Below are 26,376 nucleotides of genomic sequence, written 5' to 3' on the forward strand. Positions count from 1 at the left end.
CAAATACTATGCAGTCATCATGAATTTCTTCATGGTATGTACAGCACGTAACATTTATGTGAATATTCTGATGCTTCTCAGATGTAACATGTGTTCCGGTACTGAAATCCGCATGTTGTAACCCTACATACTTCAGGTCCATAACATAGACACACTTTCTAAACACAAAAGTTTCACTTTAAACAAGTCTTTTTACTGGTGTATCTGATTCATAAACAAATTTGATAAAACCATCTGACACAGCTTTCAAACCATTTAATAAAATGCATTAATTCATCTTGGTATGTTTCAGCCGAAATTCTGCCATCTTCAGTGATGTTTAAACAACAGATATCCAAGTTTCATGTTACATGAATACACTGCAATCGAACTGTATATACAAGTGTCTCGATATTTTTGTAATGTATGACACATGATACAAGGTGGTTCAAATATGACTGAGACTGATTTAAAAAAAAAAACATAATTGTCAAACACTTACTTGCACATGTCAGTCTTCAAGGTACTCCCCTCCGGAGTCAACACATTTTTTCCAACTTTCTGGAAGCATCCTGATGCCCCCCCCCCCAAAAAACGACTTGTGGTTGGCGGCATATCCACTCCGAACAGTCTGGATTACGGCGTTGTTGTCCACAAACCACATGCCTTGCAAGTCTGATTTGAGCCTTCCAAACAGGTAGAAATCACTTGGGGCCAAATCGGGACTGTATGGCGGATGTGTCAGAAGGCTCCATTTCAATTTCCGAAGGGTTTCCATTGTTGTTTTGGCCGTATGGGGGCGTGAATGCCTTGAAGGAAGGCTACCCGCTTTCCACCTGTCTTCCGCTTGGATCGGATCTTTTCCTTCACGTCTGTTGCCAGGAGGTCTGAGTAATAAGGTGCATTGACTGTTCTGGCATGTCAGAAAGTCTACATGGATAACCTCCTGCCAGTCCCAGAAGAATGTTGCCATCACTTTTCTTGCTCTCTTGGGTTTGGGAGAACTGGTATGCCGCCACTCGCGTGATGACTGCTGGGACTCGGGAATGAAGTAGTGCACCCACGTTTCATCGGTGGTCACTACAGACTTCAAAAATGCATCACCTTCATCTTCAAACTGCTGTAGGAGACAACTGCCAGCTTGCACGTGTACCATTTTGTTCACGTTCGCCAAAGTGCATGGTACCCACCATGCATTCACCTTGCGATAGTGCAGGTGGTATTTCACGATGTCCTCTACAGTACCAACACTGATGGACAGCACTGCTCGAAGTTCCTTGATAGTGATGCGCCTATTCTCACGAATAAGCACGTCTGCACGATCAATGTTCGACTCGGTGATGGATGTTCACGGCCAACGATCATGCGGTTCATTCTCCACGCGCAAATATTTTATCACTTAAAATACAAGTATAGGATACCAGACATCATAAAATTACTTGCCTAGTCACTAAAGATTCCAACAACTAGTGCATCAGTCAAGTGGACAGCCTCTGCTAAGGCAAAGATTCATACTTAACTCATGCACTAACATGCTCATGTTCTGTAATGACAACCGAGAAGAAAATCCTTCAAGACTCAAAAAACAGCAAAAAAACTGATATTTTCACCAAAAAAAACTGTCATGTGCAACACAAGTACAGGATGCAACAAAGAAAATGCAAGCTCAGTAGTCATCAATTCTTCTTACTTTATATCTCCTTTCTCTTTTATGCCTACACTTAATTTTAAGCTCAAATCTGCATAGTTAACTTGTATTATATTTCAATTTCCAGCATTTTCATGACCTCCCCTGCCTCAAAATTTGGCTAACACATTTCAAAAAGTCATGTTCCACCACTGGCAGGGTTTGCATACAATTGTTTCGACATCGTAACACATAACAGCAGAACCGTAAGGGAATAAACTGTACAAACTCCCATAAAAACCAGCTGAAGAGGTCAGGATAATCAAGTCACTACCCCATGGAACCACCAAATTGTGACACAACGATACAATAAAACAAACCTATTGTGGGAACTGCCCACATGCAAGCGTGACAACGCAAGCATCATTGCTTAGCAACGACGAGTAAACAAAGGTTACTAGGCAAAAGCGAGTAAACAGCGGTTACTTAATAGGTACTGCTGTTGCTAGACACCGTGTTTGTAAGTTCCCTAGCAACCGCTAGGGATCATCAACGACTCCCACACCTATAACACCCCATGACAGAAGAGTAACACACTTAATATTTCCATAGCAACTAAAAAAATAGCCTTTAAAAAGGAATCTTAAAAAATAAAAGACTTACTGACTGAAATAAAAGCACATGCAGAATGTGGAAGTGCATGTGATAGCAACAATAGTCATAGGTGTGCCTGAAAGCCTATCACAATAATCCCAGAAGTATGTACGTGGATGATATCACTGGTAAACACTCCAGAACTGAAGAATACAGCCATTCTGGGAACAGCACACATCTTGTCGAAGATACTAACACAGCATTTACTTCAAAACGTACCCATGAGGCTATTACACAATGAAACTTAAGAACAAGGTTTGACCATGGTATTTGAACAGAAAATCCCATTAATATGGTGTGAAAATAAATATGTAACAACAATAACAATGATAAAAATTATATAACTTACCTGGCCAATTGTTTCAGGTACTGTCTATGCCGTTTGGGAGCTGGAGAACTTGGGTCGTACTCGAGACACCCTACCACATCAAATATTGTTTCCTCTGAAAATTTAAATGGAAAAATTGTGATAACTTGTTCAGATTTCCTTCTCAACATGCCAAAGTATGAATGGTATGCACAATTATTAGCATATCTTGCACACAAGACACATCAATTTCAATAAAACGAATCAGAAATGGGAAATAATAAACTCCAAACAGGGTCTATATTCTATGAGATAGAAATAAATATGCTGAAATAGTTTGGAGCATTCATACAGACTGCTCAAAAGAGTAATGAATTCAAGAATCTATCAGAAATAATCTTGTGAAAAGAATGGGACCATGCCATGGTAAGCTAGGAAAGTTATGATACAATAAACCAGAAAGAAGAACGAACAAAAAGGATATATTACAAAGCAGGTAACTGGTAACTGAAAGTGGAACTGATAATAAAAGGTCCTACATGGGAGAAGAAAAAAAAGAAAAAAATCTCATCTGACATACACAAACTAAAAAGATTCACACAACTTAAGTGAAATTGGGTATTGTTCCACATTCTTGTTATTAAAGTTTAATATAAACTGTCAGTAATACTAACCCGCAAACATTACTTCAAATAATGCATTCTTATTTAATAAAAAGATGTTCTTGAAAATTTCATAAAGATAATGCAGGCCTTCTGTATTCTCCAGATCTTCACACATATGGAAAAGATTTAATAGTTTTCTTATATAACCTTCATTTTCAATTGTAACTGCTAATTTTTCCTTCCTCATTGGTGATGTCAAACAACTTCCCATTAACTGCAATAAAAGGTAAAACATTACCATGCTGAAGAAAATAATGGAATTCATTCCAAAAGAAGAATTCCAACTAGTACAAATTACTTAAACTGATCAACATTTTAGCACTTTAACTCTGAACTTAATATCTGCAATGTGCAAGCTTATGGCCACCAAGAAGCTGTCAAGTGGTGTCTCCATCAGTGTTCCTGTGAATTTGTTGCAAATGACACAAAGTGAATGTTACATTAGTTATATACTATAGGAATAGATTTTATATATATATATATATATATATAAGTGAACTTTCTGATCAACAACAATGAGCAAACATTATTTCATGTTAGCCTACCAACACTTACAAACATTCTCCTAACAACGCATTCCTTCTTGAAGATTTACTCAGTCTCTCCAGACAACTGCTGAGCTAGTACCTTGACTAAGCCATGACAGCTTCCTTACAAATTCTTTCCACTTTCATTCATCGAATCCCCCTATCATATAAAACTATAACGCCCATAAAATAAACTACATTAGAAACGCTACCAAATTACATTCACTTCAACCATGAGTAAGGACTTATTGTATTGTAGCGTGTTCGTGTGTTACGCTACAAATAAACTCATGTAGGTCTCGGATTCTGTAGAACCTTTACTGTTCTTCACTTATACACTCACACGCTTTACAATCGTTATCACTTGCAGTGTTACAATTACTGCTTACAATATTCCGGCCGATACTGGACTGTCCCCTCTGGCGGTTGTTCCAGGACTCACTTCTTAGACGGCTGCTATCCCAAGACTGACTGTGCGAATACGTTCAACCCTGCTATATAACCTTGGTCGCTGCTAAGCAACGAACCCTTTGTTATAACCATGGAGACTCCTGTTAGAACTACAGTAGAGCGAATGTTGTTTTATATGCAACGGTCTATTCTAGCGTTTCCATAGAAGTTACTCTTCTGGATTGCCGACACGTTACAGTATTTACAAAATAAGAAGAAACTTCCTTAACATTTAACAAACTCCACTGAACAGCCTTCCTTAAGCAGGTGACAAAAGTACTCATATGGTCGAGAAATCAGTTGTCATGAAACCAGAAGACTCACAAGATGTACACAAAAGCCCATCACTGGACTCTCATAAATTTTAGTGACAAACCATTTTCTATTCCAAAGATGGACCAGAATGAAACAAATCGAAATCATTTTCTATTCGTTTGTTAACAAAAACATCACTCTTCACAACTACTGCACAACTTCAAGAAACCTGACAATATGCAGTGAGGTATGTAAGACCCACCTCATTGATTTCTTCAAGACGACTAAGCTCACATGGAGGTAGCTCAATTGGCGGAGCAGAGTCTGACATATCATCAAACCGCTCATCCTCTGATTCTTCCACAATATCCTGTGTGATGTCCACTGAGGGATCCTTCCCTTGAACTTGACATATTTTCTCCCAAATTTCATCACAACCAGCCTTTTCTTGAAAACTGAGTGCTAAATCAAAGTTGTCTCCTTCTGACCAAACAATGAGTGTATCCTATAAAAAAGACACAAACGTGGTAAATACAATCTCTGTGTGCATTAAATTTGCTGACTTTCTCTACAAACAATACCAGAGGAACTGGATTTTACACCACCTTGATTTTACATAGTTTTAGGAAAATAATCTGAGTAGCATAACAAGTGACATCAATGAAGAAAGCAGTCTTCTTGGATGTGGCACAGTGTATATGTGGTGTTAACCAACGTTTTGGAGGAACGTAGGCGATACATTCCTCCGAAACGTCAGTTAACACCACATATACACGGTGCCACATCCCAGAAGACTGCTTTCTTCATAGTCACCGCCATGAAAACCTCAAATCTTACAAAGTGACATCAAGTAAGCACCAGCAGAGACCTCCTGTGTGCACTTCTTGTATGGCGACACTGCGACACACAAAATTCCAGCAGTAATTACTGCTGTGATTGGCTAAGTCTGAAGCTTTCATCACCCCCCCCCAAAAAAAAAACAGAATTGCAATGCAGTTGTGAGCCTGTGCTGTGTGTTAATTAATAGGGTGTTAATGCATAAGAAATTATCAAGGGAGAGGGGGGGGGGGCTGAAAGTTAACTGAACTTCCTTCTTTGCATGCATGAAACACAGTGCCACATCAAGACTGGCACGTGGAACAAACTGTTTTTGAAACACCAACACAGACAATTTCAGTAATGTTAACATTACAGTCAAATATTTTGAATTGTTTCATTTTTGGTCCGTTACACTATCAATCACAAAGTTAATAGAAACACAACACACAGCACATAGGAAACATCTAACCATAAGCCATACAACCTCAAGCTGACATCTCCCATCTTCGGGATGAATTAACAAGGAGGAGCTTAGCATTTTACATCAAATGTTTTAAATATTTTAAATATTTTAACATTAGCGTTTTAACTTAAAAACAGTTTTGGATGGAAAGTGAGAATTGATAGTGTACTCAACTATCCTAGCAAGTGTTGTGCTTTTACACGTCAACATATTGTAGCAGCGTCCACACAACAAACATAACTGTGAACATCATAAACAACGACAGTGTTTTCATAATTGTAGTAAGTGCCTCTGATGATGGTTGTGTCAAACCGAAACATGTAAGGCAGAAGTGATAAAGAAGTGACCTACAAATTGTTACACTCGACGGACTTTCTATTAACTTTGTTAACTTTGTTACAGTCAAACATTCACTTAATTTTTAGTTCCGACTTCAGATACCACATTACTTGCATTTGAATCTGCATTCGTTTGTTTCCTTCTTTCTTTTTCTTTTCTTTTTGGACCAAAATTCAATCAACCTTTGAAGACATGATTTTACTTTGCCAATATACTGCAAACAGCCAAAAATTGAGTTATCACCTATGTACAAGAAAAGAAACCTTACTGGAAAAAAAGGTTCAGATAATATACAAAACCATTTACCTGCTGTTTCTGATATGCTGTGTCTGGCTGAATCTTTGACTCCAACAATAATGAGCCTGAAAATGTAAACATAATAAATCACTAACAACAGTCTTACTTTGTCTTTCACAGTCCCAGGCTTTTCCAGAAATTCTAACTGAAAATTTTTCATACATTTCTCTCGTGCTTCCTGCATACATACTGAAATAGTTTGTTTCCCAGTCTTTAGTAAATACAAATCACTGCAACTGATATTTAAACAAATGAATAAAAATCTATGCGGGGGGTAACAAATCTAAATTTCCACAATTCCTTATCTTAATGAACACAGTACACTGTAACAGATGAGACCAAACATCCTATTACCACACCTTCAGCAACATGCACACTCATTCATCACAGGCGAGCGAATTCTGACCAGAACATTTCAGCTCTAATTTAATGTGGTACAAAATGTAACAAACAAGTCTGTTACTGTCATTCACAAGGTGACAGTACATATAAAAGAATATACTATTTTTGCTAATGTGATCTTAAGTTTTAACAGTTAATGCAGAGTTATTAAGAATCTCCTATAAAAACATTGCTATAAAATACACAGCAAGAACTATGGACAAGTAGCCATGAGATTTAACTTGCTTTTCTGGAACCTTGCCTGTTAACTGTTTCCACAAATTTTACCACTGTAAAACTGAATGTTGATATTTTAAACTGATTCTTCTTTAGATATGCAAAGAAAATGTCATATAATTTCAAAAATTAAAGGATATGGTAAAAATGCAGCACAGACAAGAGGCCTATCTAGAAAAAAAACAGATGGAGCATGAATTAAGAAGTGGTGAAATATAATTTTAAGACAGTACATGAAATAGAGATGACAAACAACAGTTGTGATGGATATGAAGAAAAAGGTCAAGTAGTGAAACACAGTTTTTAAAAAAAAATCATGTAAATAAATGAAAGTAACACATATTTGTAACATATCCGAAAAATGGTCATGGAAATTACAACTGAAGCTTTATAACCACACGAAAAGAATTAAACTGCTATGCTTGTATTAACATAATACAATTAAAAGACTGTGACACTAGAAAACAAATGTAGTCAGATAAAGTAACACATGCTTAAGAATGCCATAAACAGCCAAACAGAACGTCAATCTGCACACAGTTTCCCTGGCTCTCAGAAGGGCCAAGAGAATGTAGGTGACAAATTTCAAATAACACCATGAACCAGAAACACAAACATTATGCAACAAATTGTTTACAATGAAAGATGTTCTTTAAACTTTATGCCTATGAGGCCAACAGTGAAGTTGGACTCCTCTGCTTCCCTCACCCCCAAGAAAGTTAATACAATCGGTTACAGAAATGGTGGCAGACTCAAAACTGTTAACAGGAGACACCAATGCCAGACAGATTGCTCAACACTACAGCTGTACAATGCACATTAGCATCTTTAGATAATTCATACCTAATAAGGAACAAAATGGGGAAAAATTCACTGAAATGATTAAAAAATTACATTCATATCACACCTAATAATGGCTGCAAACAATGAAATGACTCACCATCAGATTCTGCTCGAACTAGCAGTGAGATGCCTTTCAAGCGATCCACATATGAAGAAGAAACATGTCCTGTACCTCTGTCATCCCACTGCCTGTCTGCATTAAGCGCATAAAGCTTCACTCGTCTGCGTGTGTCCGTCATGGCAGAAAACAAGCTTTCACCTCAGACACCTATTTCACTGTCCCAGGCAATATCATCTACAAACACAGGAGTGTTATATTTTAGCGTCCTGTTACACTGATTCATGTCCATGGTTTATGCTGACCGTCTTACAGTATATACACTTTTTCACCTTATTCTTTACTTCCACACTACATGTTTCAGCACTAATGTGCCATCTTCAGGTGTCTTTATGCACGTTAAACTATTGTACTGCATGCCATAATGTGTTCATTCTAAAATGACTGAAATCCGTATTCGTCATATTGGACGATGAATTCTAAACAATAAAACTTTTCAGGATTCTTCCTACATCGCACTCAAACGCGAATTATGCCAATCCTCTTTTATGTGAGCATTCTTCCTATATATATTTGTGTATTGTGTTCTGTGTTGTTTTGCTCCTGTTACTGCATGCGTTGTACTGCAGTAAAATGCATGCATGTAGGAAGAATGCTCACATAAAAGAGGATTGGCATAATTCGCGTTTGAGTGCGATGTAGGAAGAATCCTGAAAAGTTTTATTATTTAGAATTAATCGTCCTATATGATGAATACAGATTTTAGTCATTTTAGAATGAAGACATTATGGCATGCAGTACAATAGTTTAACGTGCATAAAGACACCTGAAGATGGCACATTAGTGCTGAAACATGTAGTGTGGAAGTGAAGAATAAGGTGAAAAAGTGTATATACTGTAAGACGGTCAGCATAAACCATAAACACAGGAGTATTTTCTACTTCACTATGCTAACATGAACTCTGTCACATAATATAGCAGGGTAATGATAAACCACTGGTATGCCACAAATGGCTTGCAAAAGTAAAAAGCAATGAGAATAAAGCATTTTATTTTATATTATTAGAAATTACAATGTGGAACTTCAAAATTAGTCACCTTCATTGAATATTTGAATATTATTAGGATAGTCGAATGAAGGAGAGATGAAAAATGAATATTGTGGCATATCTGCTCCATGCAAGAACTGCTGAGCCATAGAAACCACTATTTCTAAGTAATACATGCACACAACAATGGAAAACTGTGTTATGCAACCTGCTCTCATGCAACAGCTTGGTAAACACACTTCCACTCTGGCACAATGATGCCTAACCCCCAATAATGCTTGGCTATCATGTGACATGTATTTTTTGTGTGGTGGCACTACACAACAATGGAACTGTGTTCTCTACATTGTCCATGCAGTGGCTATATAACACGAGTCCGCTGGCAGCTAAGAAGGGTTCTTACTTGAGTTCCAAAGTTCCAAGGGAACAGCAATGTGGCCAAAAGACTTAACATGTGATGTTACGTGTATATCGATATTGGGAGTTTGTAATTTAGTGAGACTTTTATAGCTCCTTTGTTATAAATTGTGTTGCCTGGAAACAGATAGCGAAGACTAGTGGAAAAGGACTCAGAAGATTAGTGTGGAGTGATTGTAAATTGTGTAAATTAGCAATAGTGTAAGAACTAATTATAGTTACAACCTGTAAGTGGTTAAAAAATCTGAATACCAATCCGACCTCATCTTTGGTTACTGATACATGTGACAATATAATAAATTAGTGGGATTCATTTACGTCAGGAGAGGGACAAGTGGTGGGCCCTTCTGAACACTGTATCCAACCCCCAATGTTTAATAAAATGCACAGAATTTGACTGAGCAACTATTGGCCACTCAAGGGTTCTCTTCTACAGCCAGCTGCTTTGCTATGAAAACAGTTAACTGGTATTAATGTCCATAACCATAATGAATTACTGTTAACTTTTGCATTTCTTTTAATATAATGATTACCCCATTGAATGTTTGGCTTGATTACCCAAGCACTGAGGTTTAATTTTTTCTGCAGTTCCAATATGGACTAGATTCTTTACGTAAAACACACACTTACATTTAAAATGACAACAAAATAAAAATATTTACACAAATCCATACCTCAGCACCAGCACTCTATATATCTCTCGGAAATATGAATAACGTTGATCCCCTTAAGATGAAATTGAAACCAAAACATTATCCATTATCACTGATGTAACAATCTCAGTGGCAGTCAGTCATCTCTGACTCATCTTTGTGTCTATCCTGAAACAGCAAAAACAGGTTATGCAAAGCACAACCCAGTATATTTATTAGAAATTATGATGTCAATGATCGACATCTAAAAAAAATGTGTGATATGCTGATAAACAGATAGAGACAAAATTTTACAGCAGAACAATACCAATGAGAATCGAAAGTAAAGAGGAAAAAGAGATCACAATATATTACTAGAAAAAGCTGGAACACTACAGCAAGTAGAGGGAAAATATTTAAATACAGAAATACAAAAAACTGAGAAGTTATATCTTCTGGGATACAAAAGCTGTGTAATCCATTGAAAATCAACTGACAGTTCAGAAGAATGTCACCTTCATCTTCAGGGTCAAGAACAAGCCAAGCGAGCTCGGTACCTGCTTCTTTCAAGATATTTATTTATGTGCCAAAAAAATGGCATTCCAAGAAAAATCTTCTCATAACAGAGGAGACCATGTAAGTACCAAACTTTCTGCTCATAGAAACCAAGGTTTCAATCAACATCACTTGAGACACATAATTTTACTGACACTTGTTATCTTCTCACATGGTGCAAGAGTACCATTTTACATTTCATTAGCTGCTGTAAATGAAAAAATATGACAAATGTGAATTTTTACTTCACTAAATACAGCTTATGTGACATTAAAAGTAACACTATAGTGTTTAAAAGAAAAATACCTTGAAGTGAAATTACCCCAGCGCATGAATTCCTGTTACTTTGCACATGCACATACAAACTAAAGCCACTATGAATAATTCACACAGCTTCTGATTAAAGTTTATATAAGAGTTCTTACTAAATGCAATTTTAAGCAACTTTCTCTTTTATCCTGTTACATTACAATTCTCCATTATGTGCAGTACTTCAAACAAGAAATGGTATGGTGAGAGTGATAAATGAACTGGCAGGAAAGATGAAAAAAACAACCATGCATATTTTAGGTCATTACTGTATAATGGAACTCTCCTCCAACTAATGAAGAAGTCAATAAAATGTGGATCTATATATTCACTCCCCCCATACACCTTCCTGGCACAGTGCTTAATTAGTTAAACATGGTAACAACTTTACATTTTACCTTTACTATACTATGGAATTTGCATATAGGAGAAAAATAAAAGAATATATAATTCACTTAGGCTAGTCTCTGGCTGCGAGTAGAACTCAGTACCTCTGCATGCACATTACTTGCGCTGTGTGAACATTTTTCAGGGAAAGGCAGCAGAATTTAGAATAGACCATATTCTGCCAAATGTCTTCAAAACACGTATATTCTCCAAAATGACAGGTTCACACTAAACTGATCTTCAAGAACATATGAGATATTTTGCATATTTGTCAACCCTGTTTACCTCCTTTCACACACTCAATTTTGGGGATACAAATCTATATATGGGATGGAACCAATGTTGACTACATCCAGACCATTCATACTGCAGTCTTCTGGGTTATGACACTGTAAAGTAAATATTTTCATCTTTAAGGCAGAAGTGAATTAGGCAGGAAAGTGGCGGGTAATGTAAAAACTTGGGGAGAAACAGTCACAGAGGATAGTAGTACACAATTAGAGCCACAAAAAAGTTAAAAGACAAGGTCCAAACAAGCAGACTGTAACAGCTGGCAATGAACAGGGCAATTATTCCAGGTCAAAAAGATGGAAGGAATGGTAACAGTCTGTTTGCAGTTGCACATAAGGAAGAGCAAACAAACAGCCCTCTCACGGAGCAAGGGAAGAACTACACCAGGAGCCATTCGCAGGGCACTGATATAAGAGCTAATTGTCATCCTTCTGTGTCCTCCAAAAAGGCTCTTTGTTACTCTTCCTTCCCCTTGTTCTGAAGCAGTTGCTTTTCAGAGTCTTACCTCTGGCCCATCTGGACCTTGACCTCCCCCCCCCAAGTCATGGATCTAATTAACCGGCCACTTTCATAACTTGGCTTCCTTCTACAGTGAAGATGGACACAATATGTTCCTCAGAAGTACTGGTGCCCACAAGTCCTAACTAAAGGACCACAATGTGAATCTTCACTGACTTGAAGACTACAAATTGTAATACATTTACAAAGAACCTTCTTCATTTATCAATCTGTGGTTTATGCAACAATGCTTCCAACTGCTATGCTCATATAACATCAAATCATCAGATGATTGGTGAATAATGAATTAGAAAATATGAAGAAAGGAGTGGTCATTCCCCATATGTGACACTAACCTGAAATTTGCCTGGAGGATCTGAGGAAGATCATGAAAAACCTAAGTTAAGATAGCCAGTCTCTGCATGAAACTAATGAATATGAAGCAGGTACTAACCACATAACTTTGACAGTCAATCCCAGTCAAAACTTCACATGCCCCAAAACATATTACACTATCTCCACAGCCTCATTCTGCTAGCTACCTGCTTCATGCTGGTTTTTTGCTTATTCTTTGACCCTGAAGAAGGACATGACATTGTCCTCCAAAACGCTGGTTGACTTTCAATGGACTACACAGGGTTATATCCTATAACACAGAATTCTTCATATATAATTTGTATTTAACAGCAATATCAATTGGTCTCAAGAGTAAATTATACAGTTACATCCTGCAAATTATAAAATGGCCAGCTTTTAAACATTCTTACTTCATGCAGTGGAATCAACTAGTTTCTAGACTGGTCACATGATATACTGCAATTAGGAAGAAATTCCTTTGCTAGCTTGAGCTACAGTTGAATCTGCTGCATCATTTGCTGTTTATATCAAAACTGCAGCCTGAGTCACTCACATACAACACTTTGTGAAATGAAGTTGTGTGTTCCGTGATTTCAGTTTTACAAGATGTCAGATTTCAAAGAGCAGTGCAGCAAAGCTGCTAGAGAAGCCTGTAAGATGTTAAAACTTGCTTTTCGAAAGGAAAAATGAGCAGAACTTAAGTTCAAAAGTGGAATGACATCAATTAACAATGTCAAGCATTCAATATGTACAACCATGAAACAAAATGTGGCACGAATCAAGGAATTTACTCATGAAAACAAACATCTCACTATCCATGACCTGATTAATTACAAGGATAACTCACATAGATCATACCACACCCTTAAGAAACAAAAAGCAAGCAACAGATTACCACAGAATTCATACCTCAACTGCTGACTAACAAGCAAAAGCAGAATCGTGTTAACATGTGTCACGGCCTTCAAGAACAACTTCAAAGACTTACAATTTTTTTAACTCATCACATGGGATGAAACTCTAGCTGAAAGGGAGGAGATCTGACAAGTCACCATAATTCAAGAACTGCAGGGTGCACATGCCAAAACCAAAACGCAAGATTTCTGCAACTGCTTTCAGTAATCACATAATTACTACATTTACTGTATCATGTCATAAGAGAACTGTTTCAACGAGGATGGAATGAAATAAACAAAGCTTTCACAACTTAAAGGAGCTGAGCTCTTCTTCAGAAGCTGCCATTCACTCAGCTACTCAAGAATTTCCCCAACATTTTATGGAACTCGACAGCTCATTACCATGTTCACAAGAGCCCTCTACTGGTCCCTATCCTAAGCCACATCAATCCATTCCATAGCATCCCACCCCACCTCTCTCTAAGATCTATTTTAATATTGTCCACCAACCTACGTCCTGGTCTTCCCAGTGTTCTCTTTTCTTCTGGCTTTCCCACCAATATCCTATATGCATTCCTCTTTGCCCTATTCATGCTACATGTCCTGCCAATCTCATTTTCCTTGACTTGATCATTCTAATCATACTTGGTGGAGAGTAAAAGTTATGAAGCTCCTCATTATGCAGTTTTGTCCAACCTCCTGTCACTTTATCTCCCTTCGGTCCAAATATTCTCCTCAGCACCATATTTTCAAACATCCTCAGTCTATGTTCCTCCCTTAACATTAGAGACCAAGTTTCACACCCATACAGAACCACACGCAAAATTATAGTTTTGTATATTCCAATTTTCATGTTTCTAGACAACAGACAGGAAGACAAAAGGTTCTGGACTGAATGGTAGCAAGCATTACCCGAATTCAATCTCCTCTTAATTTCTTCCTAAATCAAAATTTGATTTGTTACTGTCACTCCCAAATACCTGAACTGTGCCATACTGTCAAAGCATCTGTCAGCTATGTTTATGTCATGATTTTACCCTGCATTCTGGTGACGAGATACCAACATACAGTTTTTCTGCATTTACTTCTAAACCAACTTCCTTACTAATGTCAATTAAGACTTTTCTTGACCTCGGCACTAGCTGGAGATGAGTGATCAGCTTAACGCCCTTGCCACTTTACCAGATTTTTGTCTGTTACCAGATATAATCTGAAAGATTTACATCATTACCATGCTTGCGTGGTTGACCCAGAAACAAAATTTCATGCTGAATTTCTGGATATGTTAATGATCTATCTCCATATCAGATTTCATGTAGCAGTTCCAATTGTTCATCAATTACAGTCACCAAACCAAAATATAAACATACATTTCTGCAGTCCCCACATGGTTATTTTAAATTTTTGATGGTGGAAGGGGGAATAAAAAATTGCACACTTTTCAAAATCATACTACCACATATCACTACAGGGTTCCAAAGTTTTATAGATATATATGTAGGTAAGTCAATAAGTCACAAATGGATATAAAACTTAAAAAAATAAAAGTATTGATTCCAAAAATGCTTTTATTTCTCAACATAATCTCCCTGTACATTGAGGCACTTGTCCCATCATTTCACAAGCCCATGAAAACCAGCAGCATAAAATTCTTTGGGCTGCTGTCGGAACCAGGCAGTGACTTCCTTTCCTACAGCTTCATCGTCAGGAAAATGTTCAGTCGAAAGATGATGTTTAAGAGGGCCGAACAAATGGAAGTCGTTTGGAGCCACGGAGATTGCCACAGAGGTGAACGTGCAACAGGTTAAAGACTTAATCTGGACAGAAGAGTAACTATAGACACTACAGCCACTGCTATTGGTTGTTCACACAGCATGGCCTACTTCATAATGCCTGACAGGTTAAGTTTTCACAAAGTCTGTGCATGATGGGTGTCGCGCATGCTGACCCAACACAAAATGCAAAAAATGGGTCTGGCATTACAGCATCTCAATCGCTACCACGATGAAGGACTCGATATGCTAGCCCAAACTGTCACAGGTGATGAGTCTTGCTCCAAGAGACTTCCATTTGTTTGACCCACTTAAACATCATCTTTCGTCTGAACATTTTCCCGAAGATGAAGCTGTAGAAAGGGAAGTCACTGCCTGGTTCTGACAGCAGCCCAAAGAATTTTATGCTGCTGGTTTTCAGGGGCTTGTAAAACAATGGAACAAGTGTCTCAATGTACAGGGAGATTATGTTGAGAAATAGAAGCATTTTTCAAATCAGTACTCTTATTTAAGTTCTATATCCATTTGTAACTTACTTATTGACTTACCCTTGTAGATCTGTGCATCAGGTATGTTGTTATTACTGACTGGGGAAAACTGAAAGGTACAAGGTTGGAACGGCATAATGTCCATACCAAAGTTTGTGAACATAAGTCAAGCAGGTTTAACGTAGAATGGAAGCTACACACACAGACAGCACACTGATTTCATAAACTTCACTTCCCTCCCATCACATATAAAGGTAGGATAGCCTTTAGTGGCATGATATTGAAACAAAGTTTCATAGAAAGTCAGTCTCCTGCTTCAACAGTTATTACAAGAAACACATTAGGGCATGCGCGCTGGCATGATACCACAAGCCTGTTTCTTGACTAAGTACGAAAGTAAACTAAAATAAAGAAATGCATGAATTTTATGCAACTACTTTTGATAGAATTACTATTAGTATCCTCAAATGATGACAAAATAGTAAAATTTATTGTAACACAAATTTAATCTTGAGCAACAGTGACTACTGTTGGTGGGTCTATTCTCTAAACCTATTAAAAAGAGCCAATCTGCCTTTTTTTCATCTCCTTTCCTGTTCCAACATATTCTTACATCACTGACTGCAACGGGCAAATCAAATTAGTATGAAATTAAGGTAAATACAATCTTCTACCTTGCAAGCCTTCGGCAGAAAGAAAAAGAGAAAAAGAAAGAAAGAAAGAAAAGAGAGGAATAAACAAAAAAAACAAAGGAGCAATAGGAGGAGGAAGAATCATTCAACTGCATATATATATATGGCATGAAAGAAGATGAATTAATCTGCACACATCCCACTGTTTGAGGCCTACACTCAAGTAACACAAGCATTCTATTTCTAGTACAATTCTTACTGTGCAACTAAATACAGAAGAGTGAAATTACATAAGCTTATATGGTACATCAGAAAATCTGAATATATGTGTTCCAGTGCTGAATAACAACTGCCATTTCCTTCCTTTGTAATGTAACTATAGAGATGGTGTAGCCTTATTTAATGCTCAAAGTATAAACACAGGTCATATGCTCAGTAAAAATATTCAAACATGAAATTAATATAACCTCAGTAATACCAAAGTTGTGTATGTGTACAAACATTACACAAAATTCATAAAACTTAAAACCACTAATTGATGTGAAATGGATTGAATTTGTTACTCTGTTGGGGAATTTATGTTGTCTTAAATTTTTAATATAGTTTTATATGGTATGTTGGACATGTACACAATTTGTGTATGTAGATAAATATTATAGTATTGTTGACTTTTATACAAATAATTTGACTTCTTCTATATCTGGAGGCTGTATTGCAAAATGTGGATTTCTGGAACCAATAAAAATATTAATATGAATATGAAAAAATTGTGGAACTGTTTACACAATGGTTACCGTATAATTAAAAAGTGTGACATAAAACATAAGACATTTTTTAAAATCAGTTCTACACTTACATTTGTGATGTGCATTCATACATAACCCCATGAACTTTACAAAACTAACAAGAAACTGCTGACCACACACCATATGGCAGCTATATTTCAGGTTACTACACGCTCCAAAGAATTCATGAGAATTATAATTTAAAATATACCATACACAAGTCAACATATGCAAAAAAAGCTTATGCTTATCTAAATACCTCTCCTACTTGTAAAGTACAAGGTGGTGCGCAGAAACTTCTTTTGAAAGTGAATAAAAGAAAAATTATTGGTGAGAGACAAAATGTATGTTTAGCTAATGAAAGAACATACTTTAAAGTTTTAAATCATGTAGTTTTATACAAAATATCTTGAAGGCGGTGGCCACCGTTCTCTATGCACTGATGCAACCGTTTTCTGAAGTTTCCTTCTGCACGTTCCAACATGTGCACCAGAATTTGGGCTACTTCCTGCCGAATAACATTCTTCAGCTGAAGCAGGTTTGTGGGGCGATGTTTAAAAACCTCTGCTTTGAGGTATCCCCATAAAAAATCCACAGGGCTTTAGATCAGGTGAGTGCACTGCCCATGGGATGTCACCTCGAAGCGAGATGAGCCATTTGGGGAACTTTGCCCTCAAAACTGTCATCAAAGCTCGGGCTGTGTGGGCCGTGGCACCATCCTGTTGGAACCAGACATTTCTTAGATGTATTTCTTCAAGAGCTGGTTCAAAAAAGATCTCAAAATCGACTATCGAACTGCCTCCACATTTTCTGGCGTCGTAACGGTCCATTGTCATCCTGATGATTTTTCACCACACTCCTGGCTATCCTAAAGTTCTCTACCCACAAAACAATCGATTTCCGGTCGGGAACCGGACCTCTGGGCTTAATTCCGAAGTGAGTACGGAACGCACGCTGCACCGCCACGTAGGAATGGTTGTTCAAAAAATAGGCTTCAACAGCAAACGCATGCTGCTCACTCGTCCACCCCATGTTTCCTACTGAGGGGTATTAGACAGAAACTTCCACGACTGTTGCGTTCACCGAGCCTATCCCCACTTTTCTGCGACCTCCCCTCCCTTCACAATGCGTCTTCACAAAAAGTTTCTGCACTCCACCCTGTATTATATATTTGAATTAAAAAGGTGAAGTGACTGTGTACTGGCTTTATAAATCTTCATATACTTTGTAAGCAGTGATTCTCAACAACTTCCCATTCATGGACCAGTAAAACAGCAGAAGGCTTTCCAAGGACCAGTACCTTATCTACCTCACATTTCACAGTAGCAATAACAGCACATTAACATGTCTAAACATGGCATATAATAAGAGATGTCATGAACACTTATGGAAAAATGCAATTATGAATTATATGTGAGGCCATATTAATTAATTCAAAGTCTCAGAATTTTCCATAGGTATATATTGGAAATGAAGCAATATTAACTGATTAACCTAATGCAAAAAGAATAGTAATATTCGAAATAAACTATTCAGGCTTTAAATGGAAGCTGTGAAATGGCAGATGTTGTGCAATAGCAGTTTCTAAGGTTGAAGTAAAATAAATAAATAAACACGTGTAATATACAGACACATACAATGTCAACCAGAATTTTCAGAATGGTATAAATTAAGCTGCAGAATGGGAGTCATCTGCAGACGACCAGTTGAGGGACACTGTTTTGAAGTAAAAGAGTCAAATGCAAAATTGCAATTTCTCGTTGCCTTAGAAAACACTAAACATAGGCATAACATTTTGGATAGAAAATGGAATTTTTTCACACAATTTACACCTGCCTTGCAGATGCATGAACATCCGACATTCTGCATAATCAGTTACCTAAGATAACTGTGAAAAAAGACTAACATCACCTTCTTCCACTCACAATTGGAAAGACAAACAAAACAATATTGTAGCCTTAAAAAGAGGAAGCAACAATACACTGGGCACTTTTCTTTCTTCCCTTTCAGTCACATAAGACAACAACAGTACTCTGTTCAAGACACGCTTTTCACAGCGATATTATATTTCCATATGTTATACTTTGGCGTCCTGTTGCACCGATTTATGTCCATGATTTATTCTGACCATCTTACAGTGCATACATTTATTCACCTCACTCTTCTCTCTTGCACTACATGTTTCAGCACTAAAGTGCCATCTTCAGGTGCTTTTCTATGTACATCGAACTACTTCATTGCATGCCCTGTTGTCTTTATACTAAAATGACTAAAATATATATTTGTCATATATAATGATAAATTTTAAATATTAAAACTGTTCAGGATTTGTCATTCTTATGTCGTATCTCAATACGCAAGTCACACCTATCTTCTTCTATCGGAGTATTCTTCCTACTTTCATGTGTATCGTGCTTTGTGTTGTGTTTTGTTCCTGTGACTGCATGTGTTATACTGCTGGGCCCAGCAGGCACCTGAAGATGGCACTTTAGTGCTGAAACATGTAGTGCAAGAGAGAAGAGTGAGGTGAATAAATGTATGCACTGTAAGACGGTCAGAATAAATCATGGACTTACATTTCCACATTTCCATTTATCCTTAAAACAATTAGTTAGTACATATGACAATTCAACTACTATCTAGTTAACATCTTCCACAGCAGCATTTATTTCAAAGTCTAACAACTAACTATATCAATTACATGAACACTACCTTGCTATCAACGAGTTAAATGAAAAAATGTTGACATCCAGAACTGTGCTGCTACACTGATTATAAATGCTAAAACTGTGTTTCTCCTGTTTGTTTCTCTGCATCTCAATATATGGAAGGCTGAAGAATTTCTGATGAATAAAGGTTAAGATCTCTCAGCATCACTTTATCTCTTTAACACAACTTTAATAACGTTCATAGAACAAACTATTTTATTTAATAATCTGAGGATGAATGTTATTTCTTCTACCATCTTAACGATCATGTATAAAACTATCAGAGCCCAAAGACCAGACAGCACGTTGTACATTCAATCCTCATTTGTGCAGTAATTATTCTCAAAGTTAACATTTGCATATGACCTTGCAAAGCTACCTGGAAATGTATGAGTAACAATGCTGCTACAAGCTGAGTTTCTCTAAGTGTAAAGATTAGTCATGCTAATACTTTCATTCCTTAAATTCTTTAGTCCGTAAGTGTTATATCAACATAATTCCTTGTCTCTGTTCTACAAAATTTATTGTTACAAAGGAAAACAATAAATACAAATCTCTTCCTCCCAGATTCATGGGATATATCACTCTACTTCACACTCCAAATTCTTTTTGTGACCGCAATAGGAACATTCATTAATGTGCACACACTGCCAACAGAAAAATCATAATAACTATCAACAAAATTATATATCAGTGATTCCCAGCCAGAACTGTCAATGAAGTCCAAAAACATAATCCCTGCAACAAAGGGTCATTTAATTCATTTGGGCTTTCACTTTAATATGAACACACCCCTACAGCAAACACAATTTCAGTGGATAAAAGATCATTCTGATATTACAAAATTTCTTCAATGACTATCTATAGCAGCAGAAATTTAAAAATATATTTGATTCAGCAAGTGTCTTATGTGCAATTTCACAGCACATTAACAGAACTGTCATAAGCAAATGACTACCAGCACATCATCATAAAACTCAAGTAATTCCAAAACTAATTTCTCAGAAAACATGCCTTTTGCCAAAGTCTGACAATGCAAATAAGGCTCAATGCTTGAATTACACTTTGTTTACAAAGAAACAAGCATATTAACATTACACTGCAACACACAACCCAGTTACACACAGTGCTACAAGCAGAATAGAATTATTACTAACTTTATAATTATTGATGTTACATTAATTGCTTTTGTACAAATCTGTACCAGGTACTATTAAATTCATCTATACTGCCCGAAGTGATTCCTATCAATAAAAATACAATTCTGCGTTGATTTCTGGATTGTTTGTAGCATACATAAGAGAAGCACCTCATGTTTATAAACATCTCAAACATCTCAAAATGTTCTAGTTCAACAATGTAGGAAACTTGAATAAACCGTGTTAAATTAGTTTACTGAACTAAATAATCAACCATGCATCAGTTATACTTTTAATGTGTCATTATGAAAACTGTGAGTTATGCTTTGAAAACTGAAGTCATCAGGTAACGTATTTTGTACATAATCTTATCAATCAGTAGAATAATTCATTACGTTACTCTGTGAATACACATACTGCTGAAATACATATGACCTTTATGAGGTTATATCAAACGTTGATTACAATCTAAATATAGTACTCATAACCTAATCTGTTTTTATCTCCATGTGTGTTGTAACCTTAAAATGAGTTGAGTAATATGTAACTCCAACCACCACTGTCATTACAATTATCAGAGCAGTAAAGGGCCATACCTGACCACAAATTCTGCATTTTCATTTATGACTACGAACAAATGACTTAACAGGAAATACTACAAATTACAGCCACATTTTTCAAAACTGTGCTAGTTTACCCATGACAATCCAGGTGTAACTTCTTCTCCCATAAAAATCCGATATCACCAATATAGAACATTAACAAGCATTTGCCAAGAAAATAATAGGCCTTGTCCATACCGAAGACTTATAAACACGTCTAAGTTAGTAAGTAGATAACAAAATCACACTTGTAAATGTACTAGCATCTATTATTGGCTTAAATAAATAGGAAATGTGACACACTCAACACATATATTCTTCTTTCCTTATATTTACCTAGTGTCTTAATACACTGACGTTCACGTACAATCCGACACAACATTAAGCGCCATGTTGGATTCACAACAACGCGCTACGGGGTCCACAGGAGGAGGAAAATGGAAGCCCGCGTAACATGAATTGAGACTGTTGATCTATAACCATAGAAAATTTTAATTAAAAGTAAATATCAATTAATAATGAGTAGTATTGCGTTCGTCTTATCAACATTTGTCCTGATACGTTTTACACAGCACACATCATGGATAAATTGATCATTTGCTACATAATACTATGTGAGAAAGTAATTGCTTCGGCTTCGATCAATAAACAGTTGACGTTGTGTAAGCGTGACGTGTTAATTTATTTTTGTATGATGGCACAAGTGAATTCATGACTTTCCATGGATTAGTACTATACCTTTAGATTAATCTTTCTTACATTAAACGCTGTGTCCATCTATAATGCTTTCAGAAGTCCAAACAGAATCTGTCAACAAAACATTAATAATACACCCTTGCTTTCGTCAAAGTTAGAAGAGGAGGGCCAAAAATCAAAATAGATCGTGTTTTGAATTAACACTTTTAGAACGATTATCAGTTTCCATCCTTGAGTTTTCTGTACACTTATATTCCAATGAGTCACGGCCCGAAATCTGAAAAAAACATTCCCAACCTCAAATCACTTCTGCTGAAGGAGAAGCAAGGAGACAGTGACATCAGACAGTGATTCTCAGCCTTTCGCACCGTGAGTCCTGCTGACCATTTTGCTAAAATGCGTAGCTCCACTACAGCAAAATCAAAGCTTCTTTTTTTCTAATAAGTCTATTTTCACAATCATGTAAATTTTTGCAGTATATAAATCATTAATTGGAAGTCATATTTTCAAGCTCCCATATTCCAACCATCAACCATCAGATCTCATCAATGTTACGAGTACCGCCAGTTGATACACACAATGGAATGATAAGGGCATGCTGTATAAGATTATGAAGTACGATTCACAGGAAGAAGTACAATATAACACAACACTGGAATCGTTCTCTCACCAGTCCTAAACAATGTTCGGATCTAAACGATGACTTTCGTAGTTTGCAATGCATCGTCGAGATTTGCTAATAAAAACACAATATCTCGTTTTAGTATCCCTCTTTCGTACTCGGGGTCCATTACTTATAACTCTATCGCCAGATGATATGCATAAAGTTTTTCGTAGTTGTCTTTAGATAACATGATCGAACATAAAAGTAGACGACGACAATTCCTCGTAACCATTCCCAGCAGCCCTGCCGTCCTCCATTTGATGTCACAGAAATCCTGCAGTATTGTTAAAAATCCTAGGAGCAAGCTACATCTCAAACAATCAGTATCATAAATGACATATAAATACGTCCAACAAACGAAATCAGAACGTTGTGTGCATAAAGATTCACGTTTGTGAGCTAGAATATATTCTAGTGCAGTAACCAATCCTTAGTGACATCTGTTGTCAACCGTACCAACTTTGTACTAGTCGAGCCTACCATGTGCAAGAGCCGCAAGAGGCATCGAGAACATCGAGAAAACGTGCAATATGGAACTTTAACGTCACTCGATGCAGCCCGTTTTTCACGAAGTTTTCTCAACCGACTTGTGGTTCTAAGCTTGAGGCAAAGGAAATGCTACAGTCAAAACTGGTGGAAGTAAGGGATATTAAATATCGGGGACCCTCGCGATTTATAACACTCGTCCAGTATTATTACAAGTAAAGAATTACTGGGTTTTTGGACAAGTAGCTAAACAACGGAGTGATGTCCGGATACGTAGTTTACATACAGAATTCTGACTTCGCTTTTTAAGGTGAAATGGAAGGCTGAAAAGATTATTGGATAATATTAAACCAAACCGTGGGGAAAATGGTACCGAATATGTGGAGTGGATTGAACTAACTTAGAATAGTGCCAAATCGTCGACTAGGTTTAAATTGTTTTAAACCCATATATAGTTATCAGATATAACTGTGTATATAGATTTCATGCAGTCTTCGTTTTATAATTTTATACTTTGTAAAATGCAATTTAACAGTTGTCTGACATTGTAGAATCTAAAAGATTCTAACGATGGTGTATGAGGCTTGGAATTACTGGGTTTTTGGACTTTGTCAATCGTCCGGTATTTTAAATTGCACTAGAAAATACAGTGTTTTGGAAACTGGACCTGTTTCCTTCTTCAGGGGGAAAACATCTACCCTGTCGGGTCCAGTGATTGAGGTCAGCTCTTTTTAACGGACCCATCAGAGTAGGTGTCTATCCCCTGACCTGAGGATGGAAACAGATCCTTTTTCCAGAAACGTTGTGTTCTCTGGTATTTTATAGAATACGGACGATGAACAAAGTCCAAAAACCCAGTAATTCCACGTCTCAGATTGCATGACTGTCTTCCAGCACATATTTCAGAGATAAAGGTAAAAGCAAAATTTACCTATAGGCCAATCAGTGGCCGCCGTGCCGAGTGAACCCAGTTGGACTCCACCCCCCAATAAGCGAATTTAAAAAAAGAAAATTTACCTATTAAACACAAGGCTGAGTGGGCGCCGAAGTCGGTCTGGAGGCTGTGGAAAACGAAAACCTCTTCCTTCTGCATGACGTAACACTTCGATCTCAGCCATTAACATTTTCTTCGTGTTGGTGTTTGGTACTGAAAGTAGAGGCCGTGCTTTTAGATCTGACTTGTGGTTTTAGTGTGACAAGACGTATGGAAATAAGTAGCGGGTCGGTGGCAGCAGTTACGCTATGGAAGCGCGTGTGACGCACTGTACCTACGGCCCTGACTAAACCAAACATATCATACAATCCTTATCTCAGTGAGCTCGACCAAATCCAGTGCGCATTCTGTTGAAAACGGTCAGGTCTAAAAAAAACAGAAAATATGAACTTGTAGTAGCCTCCACTGTCAAGAAGTCTATAACAGCTTTCACGAAAATCAATCCTCTGATTCGAGAAACAAGATCACACCATAGGCCTATTTTTGTTCGAAAGCTAAAAGTTAAAGTTGACCCTGAGTTTAACAACGCACCACGCCACGAAGAGGTAGGAGGGAGTGGAGGTATGGCACCACTATTCTTGACCTCAACGCTAGATGGAACGCCCCGGCAGCTTCACTCCGGGGAAAGTACCTACTGTACCCATTGGATACTGGGCTGGCTAGGCCACAGAGTTTGTCTGGACGCAGTGGAGCAGAGAAAAATCCCTTGCCTCTGCCTGGGGTCAAATCCCGGCCGTCCAGCCCATGGTTTATCGCTATACCAACTGAGCTATCCCTTCTGCGTCTTTTTATAAAATAAGGAAAAAATAAACATTAATCAAGGCTAAAAATTAAAAAGTATAAGCTCGCATACACGCTGGTATATTCAGTATAGTTTTAGGTCATATCAATTTAAAAATATTTCAACATTTTGTATACAAAAAGTATGACATTACAAATAAACAGAATATATTTCTTTCTTTAAACAAAGAGTGAAATGAGGCCCACCAAGAGGTTGGGGCACACGCCACTTATAAAACACTCGGATTAGCTGAAGTTCTCGCCGTACGGAACTGTGTGAAATAACTTGAGGCTGCTTCACATTCCTCCATATACGGAATACAATATCTACACAGTCGGGCCCTGCCGTGGCAGTACAGCTTCTGAGAGAACAAAGACTTTAAACATGCGCAGGAGGAGTACGGGCCCGCAGAATGTACCTGACCAACACATTCCAAGCCAAGCTTGCTGTCAGAATCACGAACGAGAGGCGGGGACCTCCAGACAGTCTGGGTAAAGTCAGTGCTCTGTCTAGGAGACTGAAGAGTACGAAATTCTGGACGTGTAGTTCGCAGACAGTCCGACGTTTCGGAGGAACCTTCACTTCCATGTTCAGTGTAAATCAAGCAAGAAGCTATAAAGAAGTACGCGATAAGCTGAGCTCTTTTTGCAATTCTCACTTCTTAGTATTTTAGGTCCAAGTCTTTGCTCGAAACTTGCTTTTTGCTTGTTTGTATCTTGGCTAACCTTTCGACCCTGAAGATGGGTCGATATGTTCGTCAGAAACTTGGGACTTTCTTCGAACTACACGGCATTGCAACCAAGAAGAACGTACTACTCACAGCAAACCGATGTAAAGACCTAAAATCCAACATAGCCGGGAATTTCATGAGAGAAACATCCCCAGGCCACAGCTACCCTTTGAGGGGTTGCTACTGGAGGTATGGCCACGTGTTTCGTAGGTCAGATCGAATCTGTGGACAAATTAACGACCGATATTAGAAAGGTTTCGGTATAGTTCGCTTACGAACTACAGGCCACGGAGTTAGGTTTCACATCTGGATTCAGAAACGACTAGCGCGTAGTCTGGACCTGCAGGTGGCTACCAACATTTCGCAGGGATATCATGCGTCCATCTTCAAGTTATTTTTGCTGTAGAACTTCGTCTACAAACAAAAATCCATTATTCCCTTCATCCCTTCCACAAAAACTCCTTAAATGTCTGCGTACACGCAAGTAATATTATTATTTTGTCGTATGAATCGTCCTGTTCACGTGACGAGTCAGCAGATGCTATATTAAAGTAACACTAGTAAGGGCGTCGATTTTTTTAACTTCCGTTTTCAATCAAATCCCGAT

At 37.5% G+C, this 26,376-nt stretch overlaps 1 protein-coding gene across 3 annotated transcripts in view; it reads right to left on the reverse strand.

Annotated features, from left to right (window-relative positions):
• LOC111870306 (serine/threonine-protein phosphatase 4 regulatory subunit 3) overlaps window positions 1–21,846 on the reverse strand; it is a 60,852-nt gene extending 39,006 nt beyond the window's left edge. For 2 of the 3 annotated variants that reach the window (XM_023862476.2, XM_023862475.2), the window contains exons 1-7: window positions 21,755–21,846; window positions 10,042–10,188; window positions 7,941–8,138; window positions 6,392–6,447; window positions 4,727–4,969; window positions 3,242–3,446; window positions 2,610–2,703 (exon numbers count right to left, since the gene is read on the reverse strand). In XM_023862476.2, the coding sequence (XP_023718244.1) occupies window positions 2,610–2,703; window positions 3,242–3,446; window positions 4,727–4,969; window positions 6,392–6,447; window positions 7,941–8,082 (740 nt within the window). In that variant the 5' untranslated portion in view covers window positions 8,083–8,138; window positions 10,042–10,188; window positions 21,755–21,846. Of the gene's footprint in view, window positions 1–2,609; window positions 2,704–3,241; window positions 3,447–4,726; window positions 4,970–6,391; window positions 6,448–7,940; window positions 8,139–10,041; window positions 10,189–21,513; window positions 21,718–21,754 lie in introns of those variants that run through there. The other variant, XM_033753777.1, reaches the window with a different exon arrangement.
• Between the last annotated feature and the right edge of the window lie 4,530 nt (window positions 21,847–26,376).

The sequence above is a fragment of the Cryptotermes secundus genome, unplaced genomic scaffold (assembly GCF_002891405.2).
Source record: "Cryptotermes secundus unplaced genomic scaffold, Csec_1.0 scaffold391, whole genome shotgun sequence".
In the NCBI taxonomy this organism is placed as follows: domain Eukaryota; kingdom Metazoa; phylum Arthropoda; class Insecta; order Blattodea; family Kalotermitidae; genus Cryptotermes; species Cryptotermes secundus.